Source organism: Lepidothrix coronata, unplaced genomic scaffold (assembly GCF_001604755.1).
Source record: "Lepidothrix coronata isolate B3197 unplaced genomic scaffold, Lepidothrix_coronata-1.0 Scaffold6, whole genome shotgun sequence".
In the NCBI taxonomy this organism is placed as follows: domain Eukaryota; kingdom Metazoa; phylum Chordata; class Aves; order Passeriformes; family Pipridae; genus Lepidothrix; species Lepidothrix coronata.
In genome coordinates this window covers 7,773,236-7,785,298 of record NW_016690186.1, presented here as the reverse complement: position 1 = coordinate 7,785,298, position 12,063 = coordinate 7,773,236, and the positions used below count along the sequence as shown (strand labels likewise).

The following is a 12,063-nucleotide window of genomic DNA, read 5'->3' as shown; positions in this document are numbered from 1 at the left end:
CATGATCCAAGTACAGGAACATTCACTGATGAAACTGAAAGTGATCACTGAAGGTGGTCTTATATCCTTACACCACAAAGGACCTCCAAATCTCTTTTTGTCCAGTTTACAAGCAAGAGAAAGACAAGTTGGTAATATCTTAGCATGGCGACTGTCTTAACACACAATTCTGATTGTGCTTGAGGTAGCACAAATTGGCTTTCCAACATGACTGGGAAGATGGATTTCATGTAGTCACTCAGTGCAAGATGACAGTAACAGAAACCAGGATGACTATGAATGTATCAGAAATATACAGCTGGTAATCCCTGTGGTTCCCATTTAGCAGCAGTGGGATCATCAATGGCCTGAACCACAGCTAATGGGAACCCCTCTTTTCCCTCTTCTTTAGAAATAAGGTTTGCCTTAGACCTCAGGTTCTCAGTCGAACAACCTTCCATAAATTCCACACCACATCCCATTACCCAGGTGTCCCCCTCCACCACCCAATGTGCAAACTGTAGATGAAGAAGTCATGAGAACATAGGCCCTTCCCTGGCAGGTGCATCATGCCTGCTGCTTCATCCTCACCTCTCAGCTCCAATTCCCTCTTAGTGGCACTCCAAGCTCTGTGTACCCAGCCTATCTTCCCTAGCTCCATAAATACTTACCTCTTGGCCCATGTATCCTTAAGCATCCTTCCTCTTCCCTCTCTGACTCTTTCTGCCCTCTAATTTGCACAACACTGTTGGACGACATGCTGAGAGATTTCTTTCCCAACAGATGGGCTCACAAACAGGGAGTGAGGAAGGTGATGGAAGAGCAGCAGCTCCCTAGCCATAGGGTATCCATACACATTCACAGCAACGGGTTGCACCATGCCTATATCATTACGGGCTAAAAGCCTTCTTGAAACAAAAGTTATTATTTCTTATAATTTGTTTCTGTTGTGTTTTTAGGCTCCCTGAACAATAAAGGGCCAATATGCAAGATACCATGCCTAAAATATTAATTCTAAGTCATCTAATGATAACATTTCTGAAGATAAAACAGATTCCCTTCCCTCAGCATATGACCACCCTACGTCCCCATATACAGGTGTTTTCACTTGGTCACTGGTGATTGAGAAAGCAGATTACATCTTTCAATAGGTTGATATTTACTTTCGAATTTTCTCTGCATAAATGGGATTTCAATCATCAGCCACTAGGTGTTTTAGTGACATCAAAATATTGTTCATCGGGAATGGAAAGAAAAACAACAAGGAATTGCTTCCAAAAGATTGATTTACCTTAGGCTAGCATTGCACTTCTACTCAATCAAAATATGCTATAAGAGGGGAAAATAAATGTCTACAACACAATTAAGAAAAATAACCTCAATTTGTTGCTCACAAATATTTTTTAAAAAATCTACCCCTTATGCCAGCATTTTGGCTCACTGTGTCTACTCCTCTGTCATTAATGCTCTCTGCCGTAAGCACAACTCCTAGCTGGGGATTCCAACGCGTATGGGAGCTAGGATAAGATTCCAGATCTCAGTTGTGCTGGCATGAAGATAGGTCTCCTCAGTGATAGAGAAGACAATATCCTAGGGAGACTGGAATTAGTCCTATTCCACACAATTCAATCCAAGATGTAAGGCATATCAAGAAGCAAGTAATTACTAGCTAATGGCTGTGGATGGAAATGTAACATGGATCAGCAGCCTAAGCATTTCATGACAAGTGACAAGACAGCTCGAGAAAAGGGGGATTTTTTCCAAAAGGATGAAAGGTGTCAAGAGCAAAGAAAAAAGGGTTACCTCTTCAGTTTGGGAGGGGCTGATTCTAGGCATTGGAGATACTTGTGGTGTTTTCAGCTGTGTACTGTTGCTGTCTGGAACAAGCTCTCTGTGGATTGACTGAATATGGTTTTGGAGTTCACTTTCTGATTCAAACTTAACATTGCAACTAGAACATCGAGTCTTCAGTCCCCCTGCCTTGCTTTTGTTCTCAATGGAACTCAAGTTCTCACTTTGGCCCATGCCTTGTCTGTTACTGCTTGAAGGGATGTTGACACTTGGACTACCACTTTTACTGAGATTAACACAGCTAGCACACAGACCATATGGCAGACCGTTGATGTCAAGTTTCACTAAATCCTGTTTTGAGCGGAATTCCTTCAGGCAAGACGCACACTTGTACAGTTTCTGGAGATGCTGTGTGCGTCCTGTAGACTGCACGGCAGAACCATTTCCAGTCTTCTGCATATGGAACGTGCCATGGATTTTCAGTTCCAGCGTGGAGGTCACTGTCTGCATGCACACCACACAGCGGAACCCTGTCAAGGAGTTCCTCAGGTCAGGGTGCATTTGACAATGCTCTAAAAATTCCTCCTCGCTCTGGAGGGGCATCTTGCAAATCCTGCAGTTTCCAGTGTCCAGGCTCTTACTATGTGTGACCTTATGTTCAGTAAGAGTCAGAAGAGACGGAAACCGCTCGCCACAGATTGGGCACATATAGTGTTTCACTGGTCCCAAGTGCGTCTGCATGTGTTCTCGGAGCCCATTTTCAGAAAAGAATGTTCGAGAACACACATTACACTTGTAATTCCCTTTAATGAGTTCGGCCTTTTTCTTCACTATGGCACTTTCTCCAGGTCGAATGTTGTGGTCTCGAAGCTGGTGGTTTTGCAAGAGAGTCTCCATTGTGTAAGCTGCTCCGCAAATGTCACAGCCATACATAGGCTCAGATGTGTCCACATCTTCTTCACTGCCATCGTGGCTGTTATGGGACTCCTGGCTATTTGTCAACAAGGTCTGGAGTTCCACTTCCTCTTTCTGAACTTGCTCAGATGCCCCATTGGTTCCACAGTTTGGAGTTTTTGTTTCAAAAACACAATGCTTTTCCCTTAAGTGCTTTTCCAGCAAGATGATAGCATGGAAAGCTTTGCTGCAGAACTTGCAGTTGTACTTCTTGCTGTGCGTAGTGATGTGACACTGCAGCTCCACTTCTGTACCAAACGACTCACCACAGAAGATGCACTTGTGTACTTTACCTTGGTTCTCCAGGTGGTTATGTTTCACATGAAGCTGTAGGTCAGTCTCATTGCGGAAATCCCAGTTGCAAGATGTACATCTGTATACTTTCTTTTCATTACTGTGCTTCACAGCCAAGTGCAGCTGAATGGAGACCTTGGAGTCAAAAACCTCTTGGCACAAGGTGCAGCGGAAGAACACGAATGTATGCATGTCCAGTAGGTGCTTCTGCAAGTCATCCACAGAAGTGAACTGCTTGTCACAGCTTTCACAGATGTAGTAGGTTGAGGTGATCATGAAATGAATGGTAACATGCTTCAGCAGAGACTCCTGATTTGGAAATTCCTTGTTGCACTGAGGGCAGGTCAGTTTTGGCAGGACAGTGTCAAGATGTGTTTTCAAATGAGTCTGAAAACCGTCCAAGGAGGTATACTTAGCACCACACTGATTACAAATATATTCCCCTGCAGGACGAGGAGGAGCACCTCCGACTGCCTGCATCATCTTTAAAGAGGTCTGCTCAATGGTTACAGGAGATAATGGACTCATGGCTCTGGACTTTTTTCCATTGTGGATGTAATTCAGCGCCAAAGGAATGTTCTTATGGTTCTCCTTGATATGCTTGTTCAGTTTAAGAACACTATTAAATATTGGAGAATTTGTACAATAAGAACAAGAATACACTTCCACCACTGGATCTTTTGGGGTTCCAAGCACAGGGGAACCAAAACGGGAACTGCTAAGATCACAATGAACTTGTCTAATATGCTCTTCCAGAGAAGAATCTGTAAGAAATCCCATGTAGCAATGGGGACAAAAGAACGCATTACTGTCCTTAGCAGCAGGGTTGGCAAATCCATGAGAACAGCGGATATGTTCCTGAAGGGTGTTGAGGTCATTGAACACTTCAGAGCAGAAGTTGCACTGGTACACCATGGCAGGCATGGTAGAAACAATCAGTGCTGGGTCTGGAGCTTCATGGACTTGCTTAAGATGTTCATTCAGATTGTAGAGAGATGGCAATACCTCCAAACAGTACTGACAGATATGGGCTTGTTCGGGTTTATCTAAATGCATAGTTTTCAGGTGTATCTGCAAAACTGCAAGGCTGGAAAATAACTGTTTGTTGCAATAAATGCAGCTATAAGTAACTTTTGCTTGTTTACTCGAAGGACCAGTGATATCTGGCACTTGCTGAGCTGCCCGCTTCCTTCCACGCCCTTTTGGTATAGGAGGAGCCGTTTCCACCATTGTTGAACTATCCACTGAGAGATTCGAATCTGGAGTAGTGCTAGATACTGAGGTGTACCCCACAGTTACCAAAGATGGGCTGTTGCTGTGGTTGCACGACTCTGGTTGCTGGTGACTGTCCATGTGGCTGTACAGCTCCTCCACAGTATGAAAGTTCTCAGAGCAAATGCTGCATGAATTCTTCTTCTCACCATTATGAACCTGCTCCATGTGATTTACCAGGGACGTTTCCTCTACAAAGAGTTCATGACAGTAAACACACTGAAGAGCAGATCGATCTTCATTAGGGGAACACTCAGGGTGACATTCTGCAATGTGCTTCTGAAGATCTTCAGGAAAATCAAAGCCTTCTTCACATTGACTGCATTTCTGAGTGTCTTTCATTTTCCAGTCCTCCATCCGGGAAGCGGACTGAGAGCCATCTTTGTTCCTCTCGTGAACCTGCATGTGTCCATGCAGTGAACTAGATGACAGGAATCCACGTCTACAAATGGCACACTTATATGGCTTGTTGGACGTATGAGTCTTTAAGTGAATTTTAAGATGATCACTCCTTGAGAACGCTGCATCACACTCACTGCAGTGATATTTTTTGTCTCCCGTATGAAGCTTTATGTGGCGGTCCCTGCTCCGTTTGTGTTTGAAGAGACGACTGCAGTATGTGCACTTGAAAGGGAGCTTGTCACTGTGACTTTGCTCGTGGTGTTTTAAGTAGCTGAGGCGGCTGAACGATTTGTCACAGAACTGGCATGGATAGGGCAACCCTGGGCCTCCTTCCTCTTCACCAAAATCACAGCCTTCTCCATGGCTCGGGGAAGTCTGGTCCTTGCTGGAAGGCGATGATGCTGGCCATGAGCAAGAGGGGTCATCCTCAACATCCACTCCGTCTGAAATGAGAAAGAAACACACCCACAAGCTTAATCCCAACAGTTCAAAGGAGAAAATGCATATGAATAACACAGGTCTGCTAGTCCTAAATAGCTAAAACATATCAAACTCAGACTAGGATATTTCCTACAATGCTATCCAACAGTTTCAAGACTACATTTATTTTTATCATACTGTAAAACATTAAAAGTTATTAAATAGTTCTATGCCTATATTAACTTTTTATTGCTTTTTTTATCATTCTTTCTGAATTACAGGATATGTATTATACATTGACAATTTTATTAAAATGCAGATTTTAATATATTTAATGTTTCTTTTGTATCCATTGCAAAATTATTTGCATATTATGTGAGCATCTGAAGAGTCAAAGGAAAGGAGAAATATTACAGGAACGATTTAAAATTAATATAGTCAACTCACATGCCTAATATTTAATGAAAAGATTCCCCGTTTGCCACACGTTTGTGGGATTTTTTCCCCTTGAAGTTGATTCTGAACACAGAAATCTTTTAAAGGCTGTTTCTGAGAGAGACTTAGGTGTTATTCTAAACAATAATAGGAAAAATTACAGGGGAGGAACAGGACAACAATATAAACAGTGATGTTTCCCTCTAATAAGTGCAACCAGATTTCTCCAATAATGACACAATTCAGTTACTGAGAGCTGGCAGCTGGATCATTAAATGTTCAAAACAAACTAACAAACTAACAGCCAGGATCAAGGAAAATAAGAAAGTGTCACAAGGGTCAGTTGTGAACTGCATTTTTTTTTCCTTTTTAAGTTCAAGAGGTTGCCCACCATTTCTTCCTTTTTGCAAAGGCCTCAGCCAACTGAACTTCCTCAGTCCAGCAGAACCTGTACTGTGAAGTGATCACAGACAAAGCAACTTGTAAAAAACTGGAAACAGGAAAAATGATAAATGTTTATGGTAAAAGCTGAAAGATTTATGAGTTACAAGGAAAAGACAAAACAGAAATGCTAGCCAGATAATAAACTGACTAGCTATCTGTGGTATTACCTCATCTTCTACACAGGGCAAGTTGTAACTATTTTTTTCAACAGATGTGCTGTATAGCTTTTGCATCTTCTGTTTTAAATGCAGATTACAATACTGCAATGATCCTACTTATCTAAACCTAAAACTTCTTTAAAAAATATTAAAAGAATGCTTGAAAGACCACATCAAATTCTTCTATTCCTTTCCAGGGGCAATGCTTGGATTTTCTTTTTTCCCTTTTAAAAATAAAACTGCCTACAGTAAGACTTCAGAAAAAGACAGGATAAACCCCTTGAAAAATATCTTTCTTAAGGTATTCTTGCAAAGCAGTAAGTTTCTTAACATCTTCAGCCTTCTCTCAAGAAATTTACTACAACAACACAAAAGTTAGAGCTGGCCTATATTATACAAACAAATTCCAAGCCTGCTTACTTTAAGGTAAAGAGATTTTACTAGATTATCAACCTCTTGCTTATCCACAGGAAACAGATGAGGATTCATTCCTTTCCTGCATCTAGAAACTGATGACAACGCCATCTCACTATCAATGCCAGATGGCAACCATCTAACTCTGAAAAAACAACCAAACAGCATTGCTGGATGCCTGCCCATTGACACAATGCTTTTCAGGATAAGTTGGAAATTGCATGGGTTTTTATCCTCTTGTTTACATCTTGGAGAAGAGGGTTTCACAAATTACACACACCTTTCCCACACAGACACGATATGTATCTGTAATTACCTGCATACAAATCTGCATTAATTGTATATACTTAAATAACAAAATCAAACTCTGGCCTGAGTGCTATGTTTTTGAACTGAAAACAAAGCTGTTTGGTTTTTTTAAGATAAAAATTGAAAAATAAAAATCCTCCATTCCAGTAAAAGTACTGTCATCTGCTAAAATGCTTCCCAATGTACTGAAGCAAAGTTCCAAATAAAATCAATCAGGTGAGTTTTTAAGTTGATACATTAATGACTGCAACATTCATAGGAGACTTTTAATGTAAATCTGTGTACTGCCTTTTCAAATTGCCAGGTTTGAATCTAAAACTTGAAATTATCAAAACAGTGGAACCAGCATTTGCAAAAAAATATGTAAACGTTTCCTACAGTTTTAAATTTTATTTTAAATGCGTCTTTCCAGTTAGGTCTTTTAAATTGGGAAAACCTTTTGTCCTTTAAAAATCCAATATATTTCTGACATACGACCACTGCTGGCAGATAAACAGGAATTTATGTCAAGCAACTGAGTGAAGAAAAATAGTCTGTGACCGTCTAGGCAACATATTTTGTAACCAAATTTAGTATTAAAATGTATATCCTATGGAGAAATGATATATTATTCTATAAAGCTTTAGAGGAATATATAGGAAGTGTTATAAATACTGCCCCATCACTGATATAGTAGTAAATCACTTCCTTTTTGTGGAAGTTTTACCTATTATACAACTATTCCTCCTGGGTCGTGGATCTCAGCAGACTGTTGGGCTGGCAGCAGGGTCAGGATCAAGCATGGAGAGTGACCATGGCATAAACCCCTTTCCCCCACCCAATTCTCCTTGTTTGCTTGGGGATCTCTTCTCAGCTTTTATACAAGGGTAAGGAAAGCAGAGGGGGAATAGTGAAACTATAGCACAGAGATGGTTCTTACTTTCCAACTGGCAAATATAAATGTGTGTCACTTTGTCATTGCGTTTTTTAATCTGAGCCCATAATAATTCTACAGAGCAATTCTGTTCGTGCAAAAAGGAGAAGAGCAAACCACTTACGAGCCTGACTTCTGTTCCTTCAACTTGAGATGTGAAAATCTTTCAATCTCTCAGAGCTACAGTAGAACCAGCAAGGCAGGGGGAATTCCACACAGCGGAGGACAACAGGATTTTCCTGAGTATGAGCCTAACAATGCAGCCAATATGCTTTCCCGGCTCTCCCTCCAAGCCCGGCATGGCAGAGCTGGGGGAGAGTTGGTGCGGAAGGGGCCCTGGTGGCCGGCCACTGCGCTCCGGAAGGAGGGCCCCTGGGCTGCGCTCACACAGAGGGTTTCAAAGCTGAGCCTGTCAGCTCTCAGTGACCCACAGAAGGACTTTTGAAACTGTCCTTTTGCAACAAGGGAAATGTTTTGCTGCAGTGACTTTTGCTGTGCAGACTCCAACCTGAACACTGGGAACATTGTGTGCAGTGGACTAACATGCCAGGTGAGCTCAGGGGCTGTCTAGGAATGCATCTGGAGACAGCAACCAAGAAGGAAACCTGGACTAAGGGTAACTCGTGCTACAGCAGGACATGAGTGATGGCAATGTCTGTCCTGTCATCTCCCCACCCTTTCCCACAACGATGCTGTCCCATAAAATTAAGGTGCAACTATTAAGAGCATCTCTCTCAAAATGTCAGTGAAGTGCAACTTCATGTGCAAGCATAAGGTGAGCAGACCTGGGCCCTCAAAGCTGTGGCAGAGGAGCTGAACAGAAGGACCCTGCAGCAAACCAGAGGCTCGGAATGCAGACTCCATTCCTGCTTTCCCAGGGGAGCTTACCACAGAGCCAGCTCTGTGTTGGAGGTAAAGTTTGACCTGCTGTCAGGGTAAAGGGCTTCAAACCCCTTTTTGCCTATCACTCTCATAGAAAATACAGTTTGCTGCTACTCTGCACACAGCTGCCTGTATATAAATCTGCAGACACCTACGTACTGAGCTATAAGTCAACATTACAAATACTGATCTTTAATGTTATAACAAGCTGTTTTAAAATACTCTGGACCAAATTCAGATGCACACATACAAGTCCCCAGGAGTGGTACATATCTATGTGAGGGTAGAATAGGGCTCCAGGTATTTGACAGAGTGTTTATGGAGTTTTAAAATATATTTTCTCTATTGACCTTTTTTTTTTTCCTTCGGCACTCACTAAGTGCTACTTACTGTAAATGCCTTTTTTGTGTTACGGCAAGTATTCTGAGTTTCAATGTGATGCACTTAACATGTCCATGTAAATTTTTAATTTTTGGAACCAGTCACTTCACACTTGCTGACTCTAAGAAAGCTCTAGCACTCACAACCCAAAAACTTTGCAGAAAATCAGCTACAAGGCCTAAAAGTCTATTTAAAGATGCAAATGTGTGTGAATAGTTAGTGCAGATGTTTTTCTACACCAACTGTACTTGCTGAGTTTCACCATTTCCATAAAGCACATTAAAACAAGTGTGTGAACACTCTGAGATGAAAGTACCAAGCACTCCTGAGACTTCCAGTGGAAAGTAGAGCTGCCTGACTTTTCTCCAAGCAGACAGGAATGCCCATGATTCAGCAGCCTGAGTAAATAAAAGAGGTCCTTATTTCCTAATTTTGCTGGCTGGCCACACTGCAGCAGTCTCTGTGCTGCTGCCAAAGGGGATGCAAAACTGGAACTACACCCAGCAGCTGAAGGACTGTCTTTGTTAGCCAGCCAGCCCTTCCTGACCATCTTCTGGCAACAAAACTACCGTATCCTGCAAGGAAGACCTCCATCTCAAGCTTGATAATTCTCTAGTCTGTCTAATAGGACAAAACAACAAATTTTGCCTGGTCTGTGTCAGAGGAGGACAGCTGGAAACTCAGTTAGTAGCAGAGTAACACCTGTTCGGTCGTATTGATGGGGGAAAATGCTCACTAACAGAAAAGTGAAGCAATACCAGAAGGAGTTATCCCACAAAAGGGGGGGATGGAGGAAGCATCAGAGCACAAAAGCACCTCTGTGGAGTTAGCAGCCAGCTACTCATGTGCCAACTCCAGTAGACGTGAGGTCTTAAAAGTGATCTTATCCCTAGTACTGCTGACTGAATTAACAGAACCGCTTCAGAAAGACGTTACTGAGTCACCAGGAAGGTCTATGACATACACATGCTTTAGCTGGAGTACGCTTCAGGGCACTTGCTTTACCATGGCTTATTTTTCTGTATGACTTAAATATGTTTTTGCTTCCACTAGACAAATGGCCACATTCCTAAAGCAAATGTCAGCTAACCTTTGTGTGCCATAATACATAGGGTTCCTCTGACAGAACAGAGTTTACAAATAAGAACAAATTAATATTTTCAATATCCTGTAAGCAGCAGTTTCCCATTTTCCCCATTCTGCTGCTCAAGTAACTGGGGCACAGACAAACTGGAGCACTTTGCCTCAGGTTACAAATGTAATCTGTGCAAAGGAGGAAACAGAACTTGCATCTCTCTGGTCTGAGCCATTCCTGCAAGAAAAATTCTCTATCCCCCTGAAACACAGTGCTGGCAAAATGCCTAAGCTGCTGGACTCGACCAAAGAGAAAGCCCAGCAGTTTAGCTGGACAGACACCCCCAGCTCTGGGTCCTGCCGATATGTTCTCGCTAGTTTGCCCCCGTAACGGTAACAGCAGACTGGTCACACAGCTATCCCCCAAGGACCTCATCTGAAGCACTAAATAGCAAGGTTACTTTAACAGGTACAAAATAACAAGTTACATAGGATGGTAACAGACACTAAAAATGAAATATCAAGTATACCAGGTAGCAACACATAAACCCATCTACTCTCTACTGCCACAGGCATATGGATTGTGAATGCACATGTATGCGTTTATGCACTGGATTGCTATGTAGTTATTATTTGTTGTCCCACTACCAGCCAAAAACCTGTTTATATGCCAGTGCACAGACATACGTGCACTCACACATCTATAGAAAACCCGTAAAACAAAAAGCTTTGTTAATTTACCACATGGCTACGAGGTAGAATTTGATTTGTAAGAAAGGAAGGACTACATAGCAAGTAGGTAGTTCAGTTAACTGGATGTATGATAAGGCTCCACAGTTTTAAATCCTTGCATTTTTGTGCAGGTAATTGAGTGGAGTGGTTATTATATATCATATAGTTTACTTGTAATGGCTGTTTCAGGTTTTAGCGCTGGCCACATTTTATGTTATTACCACCACTAATTGTCTGCAGGGCTACCTTGAAAATGAGATAAGGAATCTTAGGGGAATATGCAGGTGTGAATAAATAGTAAATGAAGAGGTTAGATATTGCTGAAATAAAACAATATTGTACTGTGTGCTGAATATATCTAAATAACTAGAAGATCAAAGGACAGTGTTTAAGGATTAACATGACTTCAGTGATGGCCTAACATACTTGTCATGAAGCAAACTATAGTTTTGAAGCTTTTAATAGAATTAGCAGATAGTACTAGACTCTAAAGTAACTTTAAATAAAATATACATTATTACATAACGTTGTCTGTTTACTTTCAATAGAAATGTACACAGTTTTGGAAAAGCTGAAACTTTAATATAATCATCACATTTTTTTCACATCAGTGACCCCACATTAAACTCACTCATTTGTCTCATAACTTATTAAATGGCTTGAAAACTAATACTCTGTAATGGGCATTCAAAAGAGAAATGTGAACTTTAAAAATTATTTATAATTTACAGATGTTTTTTAAAATCTATCAATATTTCAAAACTGCTCTGGGAGCATCAATTAAATGCATTAACAGTTAGATTACTGGGAGAGAAACATACAGGGGTTCCTGACCAAAAGAACTGAGACAGCTGGTAGGGAGGTTTCCCCATTTTAAATTTCATAACCAGAGGAAAGGCAGCTCCCAGAAACAACAAATAAGTCACTTTAATACCTCACAGGAAAAACCTGCTTGCTTTTATAAAATGCTTTTAATGCCTACATAAGTAGTTAACATTCCTGTATTGCTCTCCTAAGGTAACCTAAGCCTCCAGTTCCATTATGTCTTCTTCAGAAGACATATTACTATTACATATGTAGAGAGGAGCATAAATGTTTTCCTTGATTGTTGCTTAAAGTTCATTTGAACAGACGGAGCCCAATGAATTCCATTTTCTGCAGCCAAATTAAAGAAAATGTAAGCAGTTCACATTCTGCTCCACCTTTCAA

At 41.2% G+C, this 12,063-nt stretch overlaps 1 protein-coding gene across 7 annotated transcripts in view; it reads right to left on the bottom strand.

Moving 5' to 3' along the window:
* ZNF521 (zinc finger protein 521) overlaps positions 1–12,063 on the bottom strand; it is a 236,066-nt gene that overhangs the window by 137,881 nt on the left and 86,122 nt on the right. For all 7 annotated transcript variants that reach the window (XM_017833380.1, XM_017833336.1, XM_017833345.1 and 4 more), the window contains one exon: positions 1,783–5,135. In XM_017833380.1, coding sequence (XP_017688869.1) covers positions 1,783–4,695 — 2,913 coding nt within the window. In that variant the 5' untranslated portion in view covers positions 4,696–5,135. The remainder of the gene's footprint in view (positions 1–1,782; positions 5,136–12,063) is intronic.